Raw genomic sequence first — 23215 nt, 5'->3', positions numbered from 1 at the left:
TTTTATTTTTTAACAATTACTTCAGATCTAATTTAAAAAAATCATCATCAAAGCATTGGGTCCTGGAATACTTGATTTTTTTTAAGCACAATAAATATTTTTCAGGGACAGTTTTTTTTTTTTTTTTTTCTTTGCATAGGGGTCCGAGAGTTTTAGTTATGTTACTGTTTGTATAATAGAAACTTCTTCTCATTTATTATTTTCTCACCAAACAAAAATTGTTGTCTGGTCATGTGCACTTACTCACCTGATTTTAGCACCTGTGATTTTCGTCTATTTTACTGACTTGCTGATGATAAAATTCATTAATTTTCAAATGCAGAGAAACTGAAAAAATGTAATGCAAATCACACTGAAAAGAAATTCCAATCATTTGGTTCTGGAAATGCTTTGAAAAACTCTGCATCTGCTGCTCTATTGATCTATTTTTGAAGGAGATTGTGCTTCTGCTTTGCTTTGGACTCAAAAGCCCAATCCAGAAACTTCAATAGCCTCTAACATATGGTACTGGTTTAATATATTTTGCCCTCTGTGTTTTGTATCAAGTTTCTGGATATCTGAGTTGTTTATTTTCAGTAACCTCTAAATTATGTTCGTGTTATATATTTGTAATATTGGTTTAAAATTTGGAGAGGGGATATTATTTAGGATTATTACAGAAAAAAGTTAGGAATATGTGTTAGATTTTACCAATCATTAAGGGTTTGGCTCTTGAAACCTGAAGTTTCTCAGAATGCCAGGAATAAGTAGCATTTTCTTGATTACAATTCCAAATGGACCCTCACTCTTTGTTTCTTGACTTTTGTTTCAGTATAGACCCAATGGGTAGACTACAAAGCTGTTTTTATGGTTTTCCCCATGCATGGATACGGAGCAGTTTCCCGTAGGAAGTTCTTCACCTTCCTTCCCTTAGGCAGATAGCTCTCAAGTGCTTTGCCATAATTAAATAAATTAAACCAACATTCAACTCAAATTCATTTTTAGCAAGGAGGTGGCAGAATTTATTGTGTGTAGTGAACTGGAAAGCCATATTTATGTGGGGAATTTCATAGCACTGAGGATTAATAGAGGTTACTTATCATAGATGTAATTTTTTATTGGATTTAAAATTTATTTTGTTTTTATGTTATGTTTTAAAAGTTTATTTTATATTTTTATACTACGTGTACCAGTCTGCATGTACTGTACTGCTTTTATGCTAATCAGTTTGTTTAATTTTTCATATCCTGTTAACACCAATCTTTTTTTTTTCCTCTTTCTTCATTTTTGTACAGGAAGAAGTAATGGGTTTTATGTATGACGTTTTCAATTTTAACAAAGTTCGCTATACAAAGGTTGAAGAGCTTGCGTCTGATATTATGCAGCTAGCCAATTTAAGATTTGACAGAACAATAGAGAGGCTCTATATGTAAATGAATGAAAGATTTTATTGTTAAGATTGATGTGATAATGTTTATTTTATTATTTTTTTCTATTTGTAAATGAAAAAACAAATGGAACATAACTGCTTTTCATCACTTTTATTGATTCATATTCAGTTTATTATGAATTGAAGGAAATTGAGCTAAGCATTGAAAGTGAGTTTATTAATGGTTTCCTATAGTGAATAATTGTATGATGTATGTAATAATTTTTGTAAATTTTAAAACTGTGTGTTGTAAAGTTAATTAAATTTAGATTCAGTTTGATATAGAAGTAGTGTGATAGTTTAGATCTGAAAACAGTTTTTAAAAAGTTTACTGTTATGTTACATACAGCAATACAATAGTAATAATAAATAATAAAATTTTTTCACTTGAGTTTTGGCATGAGAAGTGTCTATTATGTAATCTTTAGCTTTTGAATCATGTTTATTATGTTATGTTAATGCTACCAGAACATTTTATCATCCATTTGGCTTAGTGAATGTTGTCATTCTATGAGGAATAAAACTTTTAATTTACTGTAAACATGACAAATTACCATTTCTAGAAATTATAGCCATGCATTAAAATTTGACAGCACTTAATCAAATGACTGATTTAAAAGCAATATGCATTTCTTAATACTTTATATCTTCATTTATTTTTTTAAATGTCTTTGTTTGATATAATTTATGTTTCCATTCCAAGTGATTTATAGTATATTAAATGACCATTTTTGTAAGTATATACACCATTATGCATAGCTATTATAAATAGTAAAAAATGTTCCTAATGCCTTTTATTGCATACCTTAGTACAGAATGATTGTTTGCATGTCATATCACAATGAGTTTCTATATTGTTGTGAAAGAAGACATTGCTGACATCTTAAATAATATAAACACTAAGCTTTCCTTTTTTTAAAAAAAGGTTTTTCATGTGGAATAGTTAAATATTCCATAAAGTATTTTGTTTCATATATTGCTGGTTTAAGCTCTTTTTTTTTAATTCAGAATATTTTTGTTATTAAAATTAACTGATTTGTATTCTTTGTATGTTACATTAGAAATTATTTGTCAAACTCTCATTTCTACTGGGAAATGCTGAAATTTAAGTCAGTGAAAAATTTCAAATAATTTATCTGTTATGTAGTTATGAATCTTTCTTAACTAATAATTATGAAGTTAAATTATTTCCATGTTCCCATTAATCCTTAAAATTTCTGAACAAAGTGCTAAAAGCAAAATAAAATTTCTAGATTGACATGCTAAAAGTATGTTCAAACATAGGTAAAATAATCAACCTATAAGATTTTATTTGATTTTTAACTTATTTTAACTGTGTTGCCTTTTAATTCTTCAATAACAGATGCTAATTCTTCTTATTGAACGTCATTGTTTTCTTCTTGCTGATAGCATGAAGTAGTTCTGTAAATCAGCAGCCGTTAAGCACTTTTGGCTGTACACCCTCGTAGAAAACAAGCAGGCATGTGGGGTGCAGTACACTGAACAATTTACTTGGATAAGTTCAATTCCTCCAGAGATTTTAATTGTGTGCTTGTATTTTAAGTAATATTTCATTTCATACTTGTGTGTCAAATATCCATGAAAGAAATAGAAATGTATATATATATATATATATTGTTATGCTTAAATTTTAAAATAAATACAGGATTCTGAAGAAAAAAATTTTATGAACTTTGGCAATTTATCTACAGTATCTGTGTATACTTCTTAATTTTGTCAAGTGTCATTAGACTTTCTTTTAAATGTTTCATATTTCATATCAATTATTTGAAGAATAAGAGAACTGGTTTGAATACTTTTTATTGCTTTTAACATTCTGTGTTGGATACTGTGATGTAGCCATCTGCAGTTTTGATTCATAGTTCAACTTTTCTAAACATAATTCTCTGAAATTTTCAAATTATGCTGTGGCTTCCAAATTTAAAACAAACAACTAGTGTGACCATGTGTGGTAACTAGTGTACCATGTGTGTATGTTACTGTAGATAAATAGAAAAAAAGTATTTTTCCACACATGTTTACCATCCAGCTATCTTAAATTTCCATCCAGCTAACTTAAATTCGATTAATTTTTTTTTTTTTGGAACTGGATAAATATAGATAAAGGATGGCATGTTAACATTATGACTGGGGATAGTTCTAAGTCTCGGAGATTTATCATAATCTTCCTTATACAAAGGTGACTTAAGCGGTCTAAAATTATATGTTAATTAATTCTGAAAAACTTAAATCTTGAAAATTATAAGTTATAACAATAAGCGGACATAATTTTTTGAAGGGAAAAAGCTGAGAAAATTAGTTTAATATTTTACACTAATTGTAATAAAAATTATATGGGGCTATTGTATGAAGCAGAAGAGAGATTATCCTGTAATATTTCGGTCTGCTCGCTATACAATGCTTGAAAAAAAAAACTATAAAGTGCAATTCTCAGAAACTTCAAGAGATGTCTTGCAAGAAGGAAGGTGGTCATGTAGTAGTGTAAATATATGTATGTAATAATTTATGATGTGACACAAGATGCAAATACTTAAGTCATAGCTGATGGTTGTAGTGGTGGTTTTTTTAGATGCATAACTGTGTAGTTACTTCTGATATATCCTTCATGGCAATTTGACATAATTTATTTCTGGACAAAATAACACTTTAGAAGCATATTCCAATTCACAAATTATGAAGGCAGTCTGCACCCATTCTTCATCACATTCTATAAGTTTTCTACATTTTGTAACAAATCCAGTGGATGAAGAGAGACGTGAGCTGCGATGTGTTACATGGGTTCAAGCAAACAGGAGGAAAATGTCTGATGTATTCAAAAGAAAGTTTAAGAGAGAAATTAGAAGGTTATTGTTTGCATCGAATCATTGTGATTAGCTGTCACAATGTGTCTGCATTAGCAGGATTATATAAAATATTATGATGTGGATTAATTTAGAAATGATTCAGTTCAAAGAGATATGTTAAGAGCAGTTATTGTATAGAGTTTGATTTCCTTTAGTAGCATAAACTGGAATCAAATTCCTAGCAGACTTGGAATAACTTATCGCTTCATTTGAAAAAAAAAAAAAAATCTACAGAATCTTGAAATCGTTTAAAACAGCCTTTTTATAAAACCGGAATTTAAATGCACGACTTGTGCTTAACAAAACAGCCACCACTTATATCAATGAATTTTAAAGTAACAAACAAATTCAAATTTAAAACTAGGTCGATTAGTCAAGGACTACACATTTGATTTAACCCAAAGTGGGCTCAGAACTTTTCAACTTTTGTAGCATTTAAATGTCAGCAGCAATAATGCAAAGCAGAGAAATTATACTCTTATTAGAACTATCAAAACCTAGTGGTAATGTCTCCTTGAGAGGCAAAAACATGCTGTGTTTTACAATCCAAACTCAACTTAAATGCTCTGTAACCAAATTTGCATTCTGGTGAGAAAACAGAAAGGAGAAATGATAGTAAAAGTCTGAATCATTATAATTAGTTATGATTTTTAAATAAAATAATAATTAACCTTATAGCAATTTTGAAGACCAAAGGGGAATTAAAATTATAAGCTCGATTCATGTGCTTTTTTCTTTTTTTCCAAATCTTACATATATGTATGAAAAAAAATTTTTTTAATTTAATTTTATTTTTATTATTATTTTTCTACATATGAAAATTATGTGGTATAAAATCTTTAATCCTAACTACCACTAGTGTTCAAGAACATTATTCAGCGGATGTTGAGCACTTATTAATAATTCATGAATAATCTTTGTAATATATTTGAACATAAAATGGAAGCACAAATTCTAGAAAAGGCTTATTTATATTTTAAAATTTGTACTGTAAAATCTTTTGTGTAATTTAGAAATTATCTGCTTATTATGCATTTTCTGGAGTTGCAAACTGCCTTTGCTCTATACTTATTAGACAGCTTTTAGATAAATCAGATTGAGCAGTATGCTTAAACACTTTTTTAATTATTTCTATCATTTATAAATATTTTTTTAATAATTTTGGTGTTTTTTATTTTTTTTTAATCGTTGGTAGAAGCGCTTGTAATATATCTATGGTCTTTCCATATTCTGAATTCTTGCTATGCTTCAAAGAAATAAATTTCTTTTTATATTTCAGTGCATAAAATTTAGGCAGCGAATTCTGTGCTTCCAGTATGTCATACAAGTTCATATGCATAAAAGTGCCAAAAATGCTTCATACCACTATCTACAGACAGCAAATGACACTTTTTCTAGTGCCATTTTCTTTGATCAGTTCTTATAATGATGTTCAATGAAAAAATTATAACTTTGTCATTTAGTCAAGAATTTGGTCTATTTGAAACTATAATATCAGTGTCATGATGAGAAGAAAGTGTGGAGGATTTTTGTTGCCCATTATCTTTTTCAGCTCATAAAAATGCCCTTTCTAACGTAATCTCTTGAATAAGTAGTATGATATTGCTGAATTCAAAGTAATAATGATGGCAGTAAGAGTGCTGTTGATTCTCGGTTATACTATACCTGTTTTTATTTCTAATTATTTTGGTGCATGGAGATAGTTATTTGACTCATATTTTGCAAAACAGCTTTACAAATGCAAGAAAGTTTATAAATATTAATTATAAATGCTAAAATATTTATTTGCCTGATCATTCTTTAGATATGTTGCTCACTTTTAAGTATATTCTCTGCCTAAATAATCATTTCACAATTTATCTGCTGAAATAAGCATTAAATATCATCATTGTTAATATTAGCTGCAAATGATGCATATTTAAGCATATCTTCAATATTCAATTGCATTCTACAATTTCTCTGCTGTAATTTTTCTCTGCTTTGTTTTCTGTACTGTTTTTGCATCTACTGATGTAAGCAGATAATTTCTGCTACAGTTTTTAATGTGTGTATCAGTGGCCTCAAACTCAAACTGCATGTGGCCTGAATACATCATCTAAAAATAGCTGACAGGCCAGATTTTTTTTCAGTTATTTTTTTTAAACAAAAACTTTTTTCCGGTGAAATAAAATTGTTTTAAGTAATATTAAATTTTGTTTACTGAATATTTATCAAAATATACATAAACAATAATAATAATATTGCAAAGGGGGGAAAATCAAATTTATATTTATTTTCTATCTGAAATTTAAAGTTTGGTACCTGCAAGACATTTTTGTTGTTTACACTTTGTAATTCAAATGTATTGAAAATATAAAATTTAATACAACTAAATATTAAATGTTCAGAATGATGTTTATTACAAATAATTCTGAAATATTTCATTAATTTAAACTAAAAATAAACAAATTATGAAAACCTTCATAGTTTCAAAGAAAATTTTCTTAGTAGTACAGAATTTGAGAGTAAATAATAGCAACCTAGTCTCTTTCTCTTATTTATTAAATTTTTCTTCAATGCGTAAGCAAAAATATGTATATTTATATTTAAATAATTGTAAACTTCTTTATTTCTTGCTACAACTTGACATTTAATGGCATTTCTGTTCTGATAAAGTTTCTAACCTTGTGGAACAATTACTAGAAATTTATCATGGATTGTAGATGTTTTTTAGTCAATCAGGTCTTCTCTTGTTAATTTTCAACTGTAAAAAAAAGCTGCTATATATAAATGTACTCTTAAATAAAGTGGTTATTCTTAGTGTAAAATTCTGTAATTGAGTGCATTTATTTTTTGTAAATTGCAAAAAAATTATTAAAATCGGTATCTGGTAAAGTAAAAGATATAAACTTGAATTTCAAATAACTAAAATCTTGGAATCTTTGCAACACCATATTTCAACAAATATATAATTGAATGTATTCATGGTTGCATAATATTGTTTTAGGGGCTGGCAGATTAAGAGCAAAAGTATATGAAACCAGTGTCTAAGTATATTGTAAAATAGAATGTAAAAGTGCACTGACTAAAGTCTCAATGTCATCTTGCTCAATGAGAAGATGTATTGTCATTATAGAGCATGAGTCATCTGACATTGACTTCTTAAAGAATTTCTGAAAGACACTTACCAGTAAGCTGTTACTGTCATCTATCCTTCCAGCTTGACCGCTTTGGCCAGTCCTGTACTTCTGAAGAAAATGGCATACATTATTTTTTAACACATTTTCTTTTCACCATTAGGTGCATGGGATTGTCTTTGAAGACCCATACTTTACTTCCTTGACATGTTGAAATGTAAAAAAAAAAAATGGTATGTACATTTTATCACCACTTACAATTTTAGAAATAATGTGGTGGCCACCATCTTTAAATAATTTAAGTGTTTCTTTATTGATTCTCACACGCTCCTGTTTTTGGCGCTTAGTTTAAGCTATCGGAAACCAAACGATAAACTAGTTTTTCATATGCAATTCTTCATGAATAATTGTCTGCATGGCTGTGGATCCAATGTTAAATTCCATCTGTATCATTTGGTAAGTGCAGTGATTATCATTGATTACCATTTTCTGTGTGGCAGATACATTATCAGGGATCACTGCTGATAAAAGTGTTCATATATGTTCTTCATGCTGGAGAGAATTGCATCCTCTATGAATTCTGTAAACCATCTGAATACAGTAGCACAAAATCGATCTTCATTTCCAAATGTGATTTGCAGACATTGAATGCATTCTTCTTGATTTAATCTCACTTTAAAATCATAGTGCAACAATGTTCTTGCATCAACTTCATTTTTCCTTCTGCCTAAAATATATTCTATGCTAAACTACTTGCAGCTAGCCAATAAATAATCATCTGCTGGAACAAAATAATTCATAACTTCAGATGTAACTGTTATTTTTTTTTTTTTTTTTTTTTTTTTTATTTCTGTCATTTATTGTCTGCCCGTATCTCAAAAATTCCGTAGTGACCTATGTATTTGCCGTAAATCTTAATACTCAGTAATGCATTTTTCATGTGTGTTTTGTAGGTTTATAACTATTATCTGCTAATTCTGTTTTGTAACATTTGCTTCAATGCACAATAATTTGTTATGTAGTTATATCTAAAAGTAGCAGGGATGACTCTTGGCATTTTGCCGCCCAGTGCAATCCTGCAGTTTCTAAATTATGCCACCTGGTGCCTCCTTTATTTCAAAAATTTTACTGCCTCTAAATTCTGCCACTCAATGCAACTATACCAGTTTTGTAAACCAGTAATATAATTATTCTTTGGACCAAAATGCATCATTTGATAGTTTTCAATAAAATAAAGGTATAAAGTTACTAAATTTTTTTTCAGAGCAGGAAACAAGAAAAATCAATGATGTTTTTGCCTTGTTTCGAACTTGAGACCTCCTAACTGCTAGCTGGACATTCTTTCAATTATATCTCAAAGATACATAGTGATCAACGAGTGTCTAATAACACTGCATTTTGGATATTAACAAGATTTTTTTCATTTATATTCATGTTTAAGCATTTTTAAATTTAAAAAAAAAAAAAAAAAAGTTCTTAAAAATTGCAAAAGTTAATCCTCTGTTCAGTTCCTTTGTTATTCACTATAGTTATATTCAGGGGCATTTTGTATGGATTATAAAAATCAAAACACATAAAAGTTCAACCATGCAGCAAAATTGATGGAGATATTTGATTTCAAAATTTGAGATCTTTGACATTATTTTCATCATGTCATGATGTTCTTGATTAATGAATAAATTAAAATGGGTCAAGTTTAATTTTTTTCTCTCCCTTTTCAGTGCCGTTCTGTGATATTCTTTTCCAGTTAACTGTGTGGGATTCAGCTCTATCTAGAAGCTTATATCTATAAACTCTAATAGATTGGAAGTGAGTTATTGCTTAGTCTGAAACAAATCACAAAGTCTAAAGAAGGTTAAAATAACCTTTTTATTTAAGTCTTAAATAAACAGAAAGCACGGCTTAAGCAACAAGTGAATTTCCACTACTTGAGGGATTTTAAATTAACTGAAATTTAAATTTCAAATCTAGGTAACATAATCTGAAATTATATGTAACTATTAAACTTCTCAAGCTGGCTGAACATATTTAACAGCATGCATTCTAAATAGCAGCTAACAAGTTGCTAAAGCCTTGGCATGGCTGGCATTACTATTTAACTGCAAGATGAGGCTGCCAGAAGTTTCACCTAAACATTCAGATCATCAGCTTAAATACATAAGTATCTAATTTGCATTCTAGTAAGGACTGTGGACAGAGAAAGTTATAGTAAAGATTTAAATCATAATAATTGGTTAATTAACATAAAATGCCCTATAACTAATATATGGTATTCATTAATTTATAATTTTGTTACAATTGGTATGCTAAAAGACTTTCGACAAATAATTGGCTGTGCTGCAATAAAGGCCTTTCGGTATTTTCTAGAATATAAAGTTTATAAGATTCTGTAAGTACGATTTCTTTCTATTTTGAAAAGAAATTACATTGATCAATATTTTTCATGACAACCTGCTTAAAAAATGCACATCATTCAATGTATTAACATAAAAAAAACTTTCTCCTAAACTAGAATTTTATTTTTAGTTACATAGGAATAAAAACATTTCAGTTTGTGTATGGCTCTTGAATATGATCTGAAGCTTAAAGTATCTTATTCAATTTGTGTCTTGTGAGAGTCTTGCTTTTTATATTTTATTTTTTATAATGAAAATAAAATTTCCTAAATATAATTATAGGGACTGGGAGGGTGTTTTAAGGTAGATTTTGTAATTTTTACAAACTTTATTTTTTTACATTTAAAAATACCAAAACGTGAATTTGTTTGTTTGTTTTTTGTTGTTTGAAAGTATGTCTATGATTAAAATTTCCAAAAACCGCTTTAGAACTTTTGTGGAAATTGTTATATGTAAGATAAAAAAAATATGTGAATCAAAATTATAATTTAAACTAACGGTAAAAACTTTAAATTCTCCCTCGCTGTTTTAAAAATCACAATAATTTCTCTGGATTGCATCATTTCTAGATCATTCTATGGCCTGCGTAGCTCTAATGATACAATATTTGGGAACTGAAACGACCATTGTAAACCAAAACTTTTTCTCTTCGTGTGCTTGTATAACTACGCACTTCAGCTTTGCTCTCTACTCTGCTAGAATGTAACTTTGCTGTCTTGCTTGCTATTGCAATAATATCAAAAATGTAAATGTTCTGTAAAAAGGTACGACTAGAGTGCCGTGATTGTGGCCACAAACGTCAGTTGTAAAATAAAAATGGAATTAAAACTGCCAAGTTCTTTAGATATTACCAAGTCAATATATATTAGCATACTGCACAATCAGATGTCTTCAATATGGATCTAAGTACGCATCGACAGTGTTTCGTCTTTTCCTTTCCTTGCTTTTATTATGTCATATATATATATAAAATATCTTATAAAGGCCCTTTAATGACTGGTATCCCCCTTTTCTTTATTATATATATATATATTTACTGTTCTTCCCTATTCTTTCTTTTTTTTATTAAATTTCCCCCTTTTTTTTCCTCAATTAAACATAATGAAAAAAGGGGGGTTATATTTCTGTTTTGGGAAGTAATTAAATACATAAGTTTGTGTTATTTGTTACCATTACATTCAAATTGGTGCCAAATTTTTGTTTTAGTGTTTCACTGGCAGCCAAAGCTATAAAAACATGTGCACTACTCTAACTACTATTATTTATTTTTCAAGTGGTGTTATAATACTATACAAAGTATCATGAAACGTGTAAAGTGCAGTTTTAACCCTTTCTGGCATGCTACCTTTTAAAGTCAGAGTTTTGATTTAAAAAAAAAAAAGGTAGGCAGTCTAATTAGGCCTAGAGGAGTACACAAGTAAAATTTTGTGAAGATAGCACTTATCGTTTTAATTCTGTGGGTGTGCCCAAAGTGGCACACTGATTGAATAGAGCTTTCATACCCTAAAAAAAAATCTGGAAGATTTCTTTGAAAAATGAGGGTCTTAAAAAACTAAACATGGCTAAAATATATGGACTGGTTTGTGTTGAGCTGCCATCTACTATAAATAAAGAAGGTTCAGAGTAACCTATAAATCCTTTTTCATTCTATTTTTCTGCGCATACAGAAGGAAATTTTTAGGTGTGTCCAGACCACACACACACTGTGCCGAAAAGGGTTAAAAGCTTTACTACTGTAAATATAGTCATAAAATTATTTTTCTGTAAGTGGAAAACCTGTAGAGATATAATTTTATTATCTGTTGATTTTTATGATTTTTGTATATTTTCTCTGGCAGGATAGCTGTAAACATAATTTAATGAATTATGTGTATTGCTAATTTTTGCTTAATATGCACTTGTAATCCTGGTGAATGTTGTGTAACGCTAAATTTGCATAAATGTGATTCCAGTAAATTAAGGATTATACAGAATTACCCAATAAAGTTTAAATAAATTCCTCTTCTTTGAAGGCATTCTCTATAAAATTAAGCTTTTTCAATGTAGTATTTATTACTTTCTACTGCAATTAAATTATGTGATATGACCAAAAATAAATGTGAAATAGAAATATGTCTATAAATTTAACTTGATCTGTAACTGTTAGGATGTATGCTGACAAGTCAAAACTGAAAATTTGATCTGCATGTAAAGCTGAATTTATGTAAGATATATAGCCATAAGTTTACCCTTTATTACACAAAACTGCATAATTTAAAGTAAAAATGTAATGAGAAAGAATATAAGCACCTTGGATGGTATTTTAAGATAATAATAATGCAAAGTTCTTGAAAAAATATTTCTGTTTTATGAAACTATGCATTAAAATAAAATATTTAATGTTTTAAAAAAGAGAAGAAAATTTGTTTTTGTCTGATTTTCTTCTTTTCTGATAGTGAGCTTATATTATGGCATATAATAACAGTTGCTTTCATTTATTTAAACTGTTTTACAGGTGGGGGTCTTGCTGCCGAAAATTTTACGTCATTTTTACTGTATGGGTAAAAAGCATTTTATTTTGCAGTTATTGTTCTAAATGACACTGTAATTTTTGACACTGTAATTTGACACTGTAATTTAACAACATTTTGCAACAACAACAAAGCTTCATTTTCTTCTGTACCTTTTTTAGAAATCGTTCAACCTCTTCATAGGTTTTATGATGACTCTTTAGGAGTTCATATTTCTTCTGCAAATTCTGCCACTTTTTGTAACCAATAGTGATGCAAGTTTAATACTGTCTTCTTGTGCATCTGGTATGAACTCAAAACATTTGGATCATAAGTACAGAAATGCTTAGAATTTTAAAACTAACAAAGTGAAAAAATAGAAAATGTTTGTTGAATGCATAAAAGAGTAAGAATACTAATTAAAATGAGCCATACCTATCAGTTTGCTCATGCCTTAGTTTATATTTGTCACTTCTTTCAATATTCTTAGTCAGTGATTAATGCAATTGCTCCTTGTCACCACAATTTGCATTCTATAGCAGAAATATTGAAACTATCCCTGTTAGAAAATAGTCTTTGAAATTCCAGCTTCTTTTTTTATTTATGTTTTATAAGAAATGCAAGAGGGGAATAAGTATGTACTGAAAGTATGTAAACCAAGTTCTGCATATATACATAAAACTTTATGTCATTCATACTTACATATGTTTTGCATATATACATAAAACTTTTTACATACATATGTTCTGTATATATATACATTGTAATCTTTGAGTAGTTTATGTATATAAATAAACTTATTTATGATGCATTTGTAGCATTCAAAATTGTGTTTTTAGAAAGTATTGATTTACTTATTTTACTTCTTAAAATGCAAACATATGTTTCTTTTAAATGTAAAATGCTTGTATTTGTTGAACTGAAGCAATTTTTTTAGTCTTCTTAGCAAACTTTTTAGAGCTTTGACATTGTTTAATGTTGTTTTATAATGTTATATGTCTTTGAATTTATGTATATTGTATTATTATTATTATATGTGTTGTAGAGTTTATATATATGTTAGTGTAATTACTAATTTAAAGACTTTTTTCTAATCATGTTTTCCTATTCATTATTATAAAAAACAGATGTTGTCCATTGTATTTTTACATATCAATTTATGGTATTTAACCTTTTTTATTTTCATTATATTAAATATCTAGCATTTGAGAGATAAGTAAGTTTCATATATTAACCACTTAATGACCGAATTTATATTAAAAATTATTACGAAAATCCCTGATTTATTTTATACCAATTTTTTCTGTACAGATATCACTAGATATAGCTTTGTAAGGCAAATAAAAAAAATTTTCGAGGGAAAAACAAGATAATTATTATGGTTCATGTTTACCCAAGTTAACTCCGGCTTCAATGAAGCAGCCCCCCCCCCACAAAAAAAAAAAAAAAAAAAAAAAAAAAAAAACAGAACAGAACCTGGCCAAAAGTAATGCAGAACTGTAGTCTAGATAATAAGAGCTAAAGTAAAAATCAAGTAAATACATTTTACGATGTATAAATGTCATTGACAGTATGGTACAGTCTGAAATACACTGAAGTGACAAAAGTTATGGGATAGCAATATGCAAATATACAAATGGCAGTAGTATCGCGTAGAAAATGTATAAATGCGAAGTGCTTTGGCAGGGCTTTCATTTGTGTTCAAGTTATTCATGTGAAGAGGCTTTGACGTGATTATGGCCGCACGACGAGAATTAACAGACTTTGAACGCGGAATGGTAGTTGGAGCTAGACGCATGGGTCATTACATTTCGGATATCGTTAGGGAATTCAACATTCCGAGATCCACAGTGTCAAGAGTGTGCCGAGAGTATCTAATTTCAAGCATAACATCCCACCACGGACAGCGCAGTGGCCGACCACCTGCACTTAACGACCGAGACTAGCGACGTCTGCGTAGAGTTGTCAGTGTTCACAGACAAGCAACACTGCGTCAAATAACCGCAGAAATCAATGTGGGACGTGTCCGCCAGGACAGTGCGCCGAAATTTGTCTTCCTTGGGCTATGCCAGCACAAGACCGACTCGAGTGCCTTTACTGACAGCACGACATCGCCTGCAGCGACTCTCGTGGGCTCGTGAGCATATCGGTTGGTCCCTAAACGAATGGAAAACCGTGGCTTGGTCAGATGAATCACGATTTCAGTTGGTAAGAGCTGATGGTAGGGTTCGAGTGCAGCGCAGATCCCACGAAGCCATGGACCCAAGTTGTCAACAAGGCACTGTTCAAGCTGGTGGTCGTTCCATAATGGTCTGGGCTGTTTTTACATGGCATGGACTCGGTCCTCTGGTGCAATTGAACCGATCATTGACTGGAAATGGATACCTTCAGCTACTTGGAGATCACTTACAGCCATTCATGGACTTCACGTACTCAAACAACGATAGGATTTTTATGGATGACAATGCGCCATGTCACCGGGCCACAATTGTTCGTGATTGGTTAGCAGAACATTCTGAACAATTCCAGCGAATGATCTGGCCACCTGGATCGCCCTAAATGAATCCCATCAATTATTTATGGGACATCATCGAGAGGTCAGTTTGTGCCCAAAACCCTGCACCATCAACACTTTCACAATTATGGACGTCTATAGAGGCAGCATGGCTCAATATTCCTGCAGGGGACTTCCAACGACTTGTTGAGTCCATGCCACGTCGAGTTGCTGCACTTCGCGGGCAAAGGGAGGACCGACAAAATATTAGGAGGTATCCCATGACTTTTGTCACTTCAGTGTATGGTGATAGCGGCACATCACAGTCTGGACAATAATACCTCCATTACCGCTCGAGGGTAATCACTTCGAATTGACGCTTCTTCTAAAAATAAAAGAAAATTATCACTTAATGATTGTTTGGAAAGCGGACCTAATTTAAATCCAGACTTGCTAAAGATTATCATAAAGTTCAGGGTACATTCAATCGCATTTTGTGCCGACATTCATCTTGCATTATTAGAGGTAGACTTAGCTAAAGAAGATAGGTATTTTTTAAGATTTCTGTGAATAAATGAAGAAAGGTGAAATCTCGATCACAGTAATCCCATCTTAGAAGTTCTCCAACACAATCAAGTCCCTTTCGGGGTCAAGTGCTCACCTTATTTATTAACAGCTACAGTAAGACTGTATTTAAAAAAGTATGGAGATGCCTACGAAGAGGCATGCAGTATCTTAAAAGAGCTTTACGTAGATGATTAATGTAGCAAGAGCCTTACATTTAAGCAAGGACATGATTTACATTCTTAGCGAGGCCAGTATGAATTTACGTAGGTGGGTTTTTTAAACTCACCTGAGCTGAATAAACTATGGAAACTTAATGAAGTTGACTGTCGTAAGACATCTGAAGACTCTTTGATACCGTTGAAAGTTTTATGCCTTATCTGGGACAATGTCAATGATAATTTGAAAATTTTAGGAATTATGAATCCATTTACTGTTCAAATTAAACTCTTAATGCAAACTATGTGGGAAAAGGGTATTCAATGGGACGAGGATGTTCCCTTTGATGCAGAATTCATATTTCCAGAATGGTTAAAAGAAGTTGAAAAAATAAAGTTTTTCGAAATTCCCAGACAGTACTTCAGTGATATGTGTTGGAAGTTTACAGAAGTTCACATATTTTCTAATGGCTGTCCCAAGTGTTATGGTGCTGTAGCATATTTTAGATTTGAGAAGAAAAATAAATGTAAAACAAGTTTCATAGTGTCGAAATCCCGTTTAGCTCCATTATAAAAGGTAACACTCCCTAGGCATGAACTTTTGGAAACATTAATTTCTACAAGATAGGTTCGTATTTGCAATCGATATTTCCGCAGTTGGATAATGGAAATATATTTTACTCAACTGATTCTCAAATTTGCATTCACTGGATCAAGGGATCAGCCAACGAATGGAAACAATTTGTTAGAAATCGTGTTCTAGAGATCAAGAAGAAAACAAATTTAAACAACTTGTACTTTTGCAGTGGGAAGACCAACCCTGCTGATAAACTTACGAGGGGGGTGAATGCTGAAGCTCTAATTAATGATAGTGATTGGTTTTCTTGGCCACCTTGGCTTTCAGTAGATATTCGACGTCACATAACCGAAATGAATACCGAAGCTGACTTGCAAAACGTTAGTGAAGAACGAAAATCTGTTACTTTGAAAACACTTGTGGAATGTACAGAACCGTTACTAAATCTTGAACTGTGCGGAAATTTAAACAAAGTTCTGGGAATAATGGCTTATGTTCTGCGCTTCGTGAACAACTGTAAATCCGCTCGTGAAAGGCAATGTGGTTTTCTTAACGCCTATGAATTATGGAGGGCTTCAGAATTTATTATAAGAAAAGTTCAACTTAATGAATTTTCAGAAGAAATCAAGGCTTTAAAGACAGGACAACCGATTAAAACTATAAGCATTTCACTTAATCCATTTCTAGATGAAAACGAAATTTTAAGAGGTAGATTAAGAAACGCAGAAATTACCAGAGAAAGTAAACATCCCATTATATTGCCAAATAATAATCACTTTACTAAGTTATTAATACAAAATTATCACGAAAAACATTTACACGGAGGGTTGCATTTAATGTTATCCACAATACTACAGAAAGTGCAAAGAAAAATTTTAAAATGCATAAAATGTTGCAGAGTACGAGCGGCAACATCCACTCAGTTAAGGGAAGAATTACTTGCAAGTAGAGTGATTCCAAGTAGAACCTTTTCAAAGGTTGGCGTTGATTATGCCGGCCCATTTGCTATGAAAATGAAAAGGGGAAGAGGTATAAGACCAATTAAATGTTATGTCTGTATTTCCGTTTGTTTAGCTACAAAGGCTATCCATTTAGAGATTGTTAGCGACTTATCAAGTGAAGCATTCCTAACCTACTCTAAAACGATTTGCTTCGAGAAGAGCAAAACCTCAAAAAATTAGGAGTGATTGTGAAACTAATTTTTTAGGTTTAAATAAAATCCTCAAGGAAGCAGTTTCATCTGTCCAGTCAAACTCGGAATTTCAAAGGTGGTTAGCAAATGAAAACATAAAATGGATATTCAACACGCCAGCTGCTCCACATCATGGTGGTATATAGGAGGCAGCTGTTAGATCAATGAAGCTGCATCTAAAGAAATGTGTTGGAACACAAATTTTAACTTATGAAGAGTTTCTAACTCTAATTGCACAAATTGAAAGATGTTTAAATTCGAAACCAATAACACCGGTCTCCAATGATCCCAATGATTTAACAGCTCTGAATCCTGGACACTTTATTATAGGGACTCCTTTAACAGGTGTTCCGAAACAAGATTTAACCGAAATGCGAGTGTCTCCATTGCAGAGATGGCAACTAACACAGCAGATGTTCCAAGGGTTTTGGAAACGGTGGTAGAGTACCTGTGCCAACTACAGCAGCGCAGCAAATGGAGACATCCTAGCAGAAATATTCGTCTAAATGACTTAGTTCTCATTGAAGTAGATAATATGCCTTCACTACGTTGGAAACTCGGGCGAGTAATAGAAGTGTTTCCTGGAAGAGACAATAATGTCCGAGTGGTAAGACTAACTGTGCACTGCGACATTAAACGTCCTATTACCAAACTGTGTCTTTTACCAGTTGAAGAACATTAACTTTTAAGTGTTTCGTTCATATTGAATATGTTTTGTTATTTTTTTTTTCTTATTGTACTAATAAATTTATTGGTTTTAGTTTAACCCTTATAGTTAACTTTTCAATACAATAAGGTAGAAGATTGGTAAGTGTAATATGTAATTTTGTACTTTTGAAGACTTTTGTATGTTTTTAGTTTCTGTACGTTTCATTCACTTGTTTGCATATCTGATGATGGTATTAAGATGAATGTAATTCATCGGGGGGGATGTTTTGGCCTCCTCAGGGATTGCGGTGATTGTACCCAGAGGGCGACCGCACAAAGAGTTAGTTGCATTATAGAATGTAAAGGAAGCGGTCACGCAAAAAATGTCGGGCGTATTACCGCTAATTGATATAATTGCCTCATAATCTGCCAGGTGGCAGAAAACTAGTATGATGTATCAATTTACATGCCAGGTGGCAGAATATGTGTATCATGTACATGCCAGGAGGCATAACGCTTGTAAACATGCCATATGTGGCATAAGGTTTGTACAGTAAAATATCTTGGTGTAGTAGATCAAGGAACATGCATCAACAACTTTCTGATCATTTGGATACGTACAGAAAGTATATTTATATTCATTGTATTTTATATTTATAAAGCAGATTAAGAAACCAATGTGACTACAATATCAGATTAACCAGTTTTCTATGTAATGCATAGAAATATATGCTTCTGAATGTAAAAGAGATCATGCCATTTGTCTTTTGAATTGAGCCTATATTTTATACTGAGCCTTTTATTTGAAATGAGTATTAAAATTTAATTTTAACCAGTTTTGGATCATTAAGTGGGTACTTAAAAGATCAAAGCATTAATGAATAACTAATATTTTGAAGTTACAAATATTTATTTTCTGTATTCTTGTGACATCAATTTGTATGAAATAAAGAAATACTGGGAAATTGGTATAGTACACTGGTGAAATAAATTAAGAGAATTTTCATATTTGATCTATGACCTCCAGAACTACTGAACAGATTTGAATAAAATTTGGTATGAACATAAGTTGATATAATACAAACAATATAAACATTCAACATTTATAATAGACACACATGTTCGTGTGTGATACTTATTGGAGTCTGAAGGTCTGAAACAGCGGATGCAAAAGGAACAAAAGAAATGGGTTAATAGGGGGCTCTCTTACAGCCGTACAAGCCTCGCAGCGTGATGTCATACTGGAAATAAGGCAGTTTATCAGTGCCTGTGGCTATTGGTCCCACTCATTCAACAAAGCTGTTTTCAGTCCCTGGATGGTTCTTGGAGGGGGTTGTGAGTTGCAATTGCCCTCCCCACAGAGTCCCAGACATGCTCTATAGGGATGAGGTCTGGAGACCTGGCTGGCCAATTCGTCCGGCGAATATCCTCACTCACGAGAAATTCGTCGGCCAGAGGAGCTCTATGTGGCCTCGCGTTATCGTCCTGTAAAATGAACTCGGGGCTTACTGCACCCCGGAAAAGACGCACATAGGGCTCCAAGACCTCATCCCTATACCTACACCAGTCACAGAGCCTCTTTCAAAGACGTGGAAAGGTGTGCGGCCATCCAGCAGGATGCCTGCCCAGACTATTACACCGCCATAATTGGTGATTTCGCGGACATTGGAGGGTAGGTAGCGGGACCCTGGCTCTCTCTCCATATGAAAGTACGGCAATAATCGGTTTAGGCTAAAACAGGACTCGTCGGTAAACAGAAGGGTCGCCCATTACTCCGTACTCCAAACGGCCGCTCTTCTGGCAAACAACCCTCTCTCATTCAGTCTTTTGGAAACAGTCACCCTTGTTACACAGGTTCCTGTACCTGCATACAGGTCTCGAGAGAGCTGAGAAGCTGTAAACCCTCTGTTACACCTCGCTAAAATTGGCAAATAGCGATCTTCTCTGGCCGTCGTGGTTCTTGGACAACCTCGCCAGGGTTTTCGATAGATGGATCCAGTACCCTGGAACTCTTTCCTTAGGTTACACATGACGCTGGGCGTTAAATTAAACTCTCTGCATATCTGGACTTGCGACTGGCCTGCCTCTAGCCCCTCCAAAATTCGCCACCGCATTCCATCATCTAAACGTTGGTGGTTACTCATTTTTACTGTTCCGATGTGAATTTAACCGATTGCTGCAAGATAACGCCAAGAAATTCGCCGAGGTGTGCTAGCGAACGCAATCTGTCAAACTCCAACTCCAACTTGCTTTATTTGCCGCGATTAACCTGCGAAATTGCAGGTTGTGTTCCGACTATCGAACTTTGGTGCTTCTAGAAGCGCTACAGGTAAGGAAATGCCGAACGTAGTTCTCATGGAGACAGGATAGCAGATGCAGGGGGTGTGACCAATGTCACATGATGAGCGATAAGACATCTGGTTGGCGATGAGGTATCCAGGCATCGTAGCGCTGTAAATCTGAAGTTTTACAATAGTTATACATAAAATAGTACTAAATCAGTTCATAGAAAGTGTGTGTTGTAGTCATAAATGCAGAAAATAAAATACGATTCCAAAAAGTACAATAGTATATACAGGAAAAATATAATTAATATCTTGTGGGCGTGGCTGTGTGTGTCACATGATCATCCGGCTAAGATTTCTAAACATCATTATTTACAAGTCAAATAAGTTTTTCAGAGTACTACATACTTAAAAACACAAATTATGTAAGAAAATCCTGGTTTCCACTGAGTAGAAAAGCGGCATATGGACGGAGGTGCCTGTCCTTGTGTAAAATTTCGTAGTGAAATAGGTTGAAAATCTCCATATGTTGACACTCCTTAGCGGCGTCATTAGTTCTTAAATATTCCACTATTGTATCCATTTTTAAATCTTCATGGAACGCAATTTGTCTCACCCTCCACGCGCTTATAAAGCCTCTTTTTCAGCTGGCGCCGCCTACATACACGTGTATGCTTACATATTTACCGTACAAGATTTGCATTTTTATCTAGAAGCAGTGGTTTTTCCTTAAGTTCTTTTCATTCAATTCGATAAAATATGGAAATTCTCTAAATTTATTTCACTAGTGTAGTTTTATTAATGTACTAAGATTTTGCAGCAATAAGTGAAGTTTAATATTTAAATGTAATATTTTAATACTTAGTAATGGCATTTAAGAATCTCAATATGCATCGTTATATGAGTAATTTTTAACAATTATTTGATTGATGGCCATTATCATTATTTATGACACATGTAATATTTATGTATCTGTTTTTAATATTTTTAAATCTAGATCCACCGTCAGTGTGCTATGTATCCTAGCTATAACAATTCAAGCCTCAAAATTATTTTATTTGTAAAACTGTTTGAAGAATTATTGCTTTTAAAATTATTAATCATTTTTTAGAAAGCTTAAAATTTAGATTTATTTGTCCATAATGGTATGGATAACTGTTGCGAAAAAAACACTTTAATGGGATTTATTTCTTTTACAGATTAACAAAATTATGTTATGCATATATCTATCCATTTTGGTGTAATTTTTATGATTTAAAATATTGTTGCGTGCCTACTGGTTCGTAATAAATTGAATGCACAACTCCGATAAAATGTTAATAAAATTTATTCTTATCACAAGAAATATAACAAAATGCTGGAATTTTCCTCAGAGATATTCCTTCAAATGTTCACAATATCAGGCACTAATAATCAGTAGAACGTGATACAACCAGTAGCTATACTTTAAACTGCTAAGAACGTTAAAATACAACGCAGTTCAAAGAAAAAGCTAAACAAATCGCATTAACAGTAAAGGGGTTATCACATATAGCGACGGTCACCGCTAGACAGGACTTTTCTGAGAAACGAGATTCTGGTAGCATTGGTTTAAACGGAAATGATTTCTAGAAGAAATAGCTCCGTTGGAAGTGAAATCCCGCTTAGCAACGGAAACGAAGTCCCGGCTAATCGGGATACTTTGAAAATTCATGTTCCGTCTGAAGCCCTTACCCGCGTAGAGATAAACCAATTAGACGAAAGTTTCTCGAGATTTCTAGAAAGCAAACGAGTAGAATTACGGTTAGATATAACACAGTAGTCAATTACATTTATTCAATTTCAATACAAATAAAAGCAGTATTTATTCAATATTAAATGCACGTGCTCTTATATTTTTAATTTTTCCTCGTAGCTTAAAATTTATTTTAGTTAGAATTTATCTAACTAAGATAAATTTATCTTAAATTTACTTAATTTAACTAAATTTACTTATATATATTTTTTAATTTATCTTTTAGCTCGCATTGCACGGGGCAATAAAACAATTTTAATTATAATTATACTAAAACTATCTAAGTAAATACAAAATTTGTAACGCTGCCACCTTCCCAAGGACCGCTCGTCCCGGGCAGTACAATCCGTGGACAGGAAGGCATACATACAATTAAAGCATCAGTGCAAAAATAAACAGTACAATATAATAACAAACAATAATTGCAATAACTAACTTAAAACAAATCAAATAATGAATCAATAAATGTGCTCACAAATTTAAAAAGAGATAGGACCATGGTCTTGCACTATTTACATTTTATATACTACGTGCTGTGGCCAAGTAAAGAGCTAACCTGTGGTAATGGACGACTTCAGGCTTAGAGTTTGATGACTTACGGATCCGAACTACGACGTCGTTCAGCCTGCTTAGGACTGTATAAGGACCATCTCAAAGTAATTCAGGACAGAGTAGGAAGAGCTAACTTGTCGTAATCAACTATTCTGGATTCGAACAACGACGTCCTTCAGCCTGCTTAGCACCGTGTATAGACCATGCCAAGGTGAGTGTAGTTTTGAACAGACCATCCCAAGGTGTGTATAGTTTTGAACAGAGTCCTTTCCGTCGATTCGGATTCCACAACTACACTTTGTCTCCATTGAATCGATGTCCATTAGCTCTCACGTCGTATCGGGTCTTTATCTTCTCCGTTGCCAGGTTGACTCGCTGTCGTGCAAAACTGTGCATCACTTCAAACCGGACCTGGAGATTTTGGGTGTATTTCTCAGGAGCTGAAGGCGCATCCGGAGGGCGACCAAAAAGAGATCACAGGGCAGACGAAGGTCAGGACTGAAGAGCATCTGAAATGCGGAATAGCTGGCAGTCTCGGGAACAGCACTGTGGTAAGCCAATAAAAACAGTGGTAACTTTTTGTCCCGGTCCTGTTGGTTTCTGGAAGCCACCAATGAGAGGTTACTAATGATGGTTCGATTAAACATCTCTATCACGCCGTCTGAATGGGGATGTAAAGACATGGTTCGCATTTTGTC

The 23215-nt window shown here is 32.5% G+C and overlaps 1 protein-coding gene across 2 annotated transcripts in view; it reads left to right on the top strand.

The window, feature by feature from the left end:
- The window catches only part of Miga (mitoguardin), an 85466-nt gene extending 73655 nt beyond the window's left edge, over window positions 1-11811 (top strand). For both annotated transcript variants that reach the window (XM_035371364.2, XM_035371359.2), the window contains exon 14: window positions 1275-11811. In XM_035371364.2, the coding sequence (XP_035227255.2) occupies window positions 1275-1412 (138 nt within the window). In that variant the 3' untranslated portion in view covers window positions 1413-11811. The remainder of the gene's footprint in view (window positions 1-1274) is intronic.
- Window positions 11812-23215: the final 11404 nt, after the last annotated feature.

This window comes from Stegodyphus dumicola, chromosome 1, assembly GCF_044657685.1.
Source record: "Stegodyphus dumicola isolate Sdum_Otavi_A_Nest chromosome 1, ASM4465768v1".
In the NCBI taxonomy this organism is placed as follows: domain Eukaryota; kingdom Metazoa; phylum Arthropoda; class Arachnida; order Araneae; family Eresidae; genus Stegodyphus; species Stegodyphus dumicola.
Note: the sequence above shows the minus strand (reverse complement) of the source record. Positions and strands in the feature narration are given on the sequence as shown.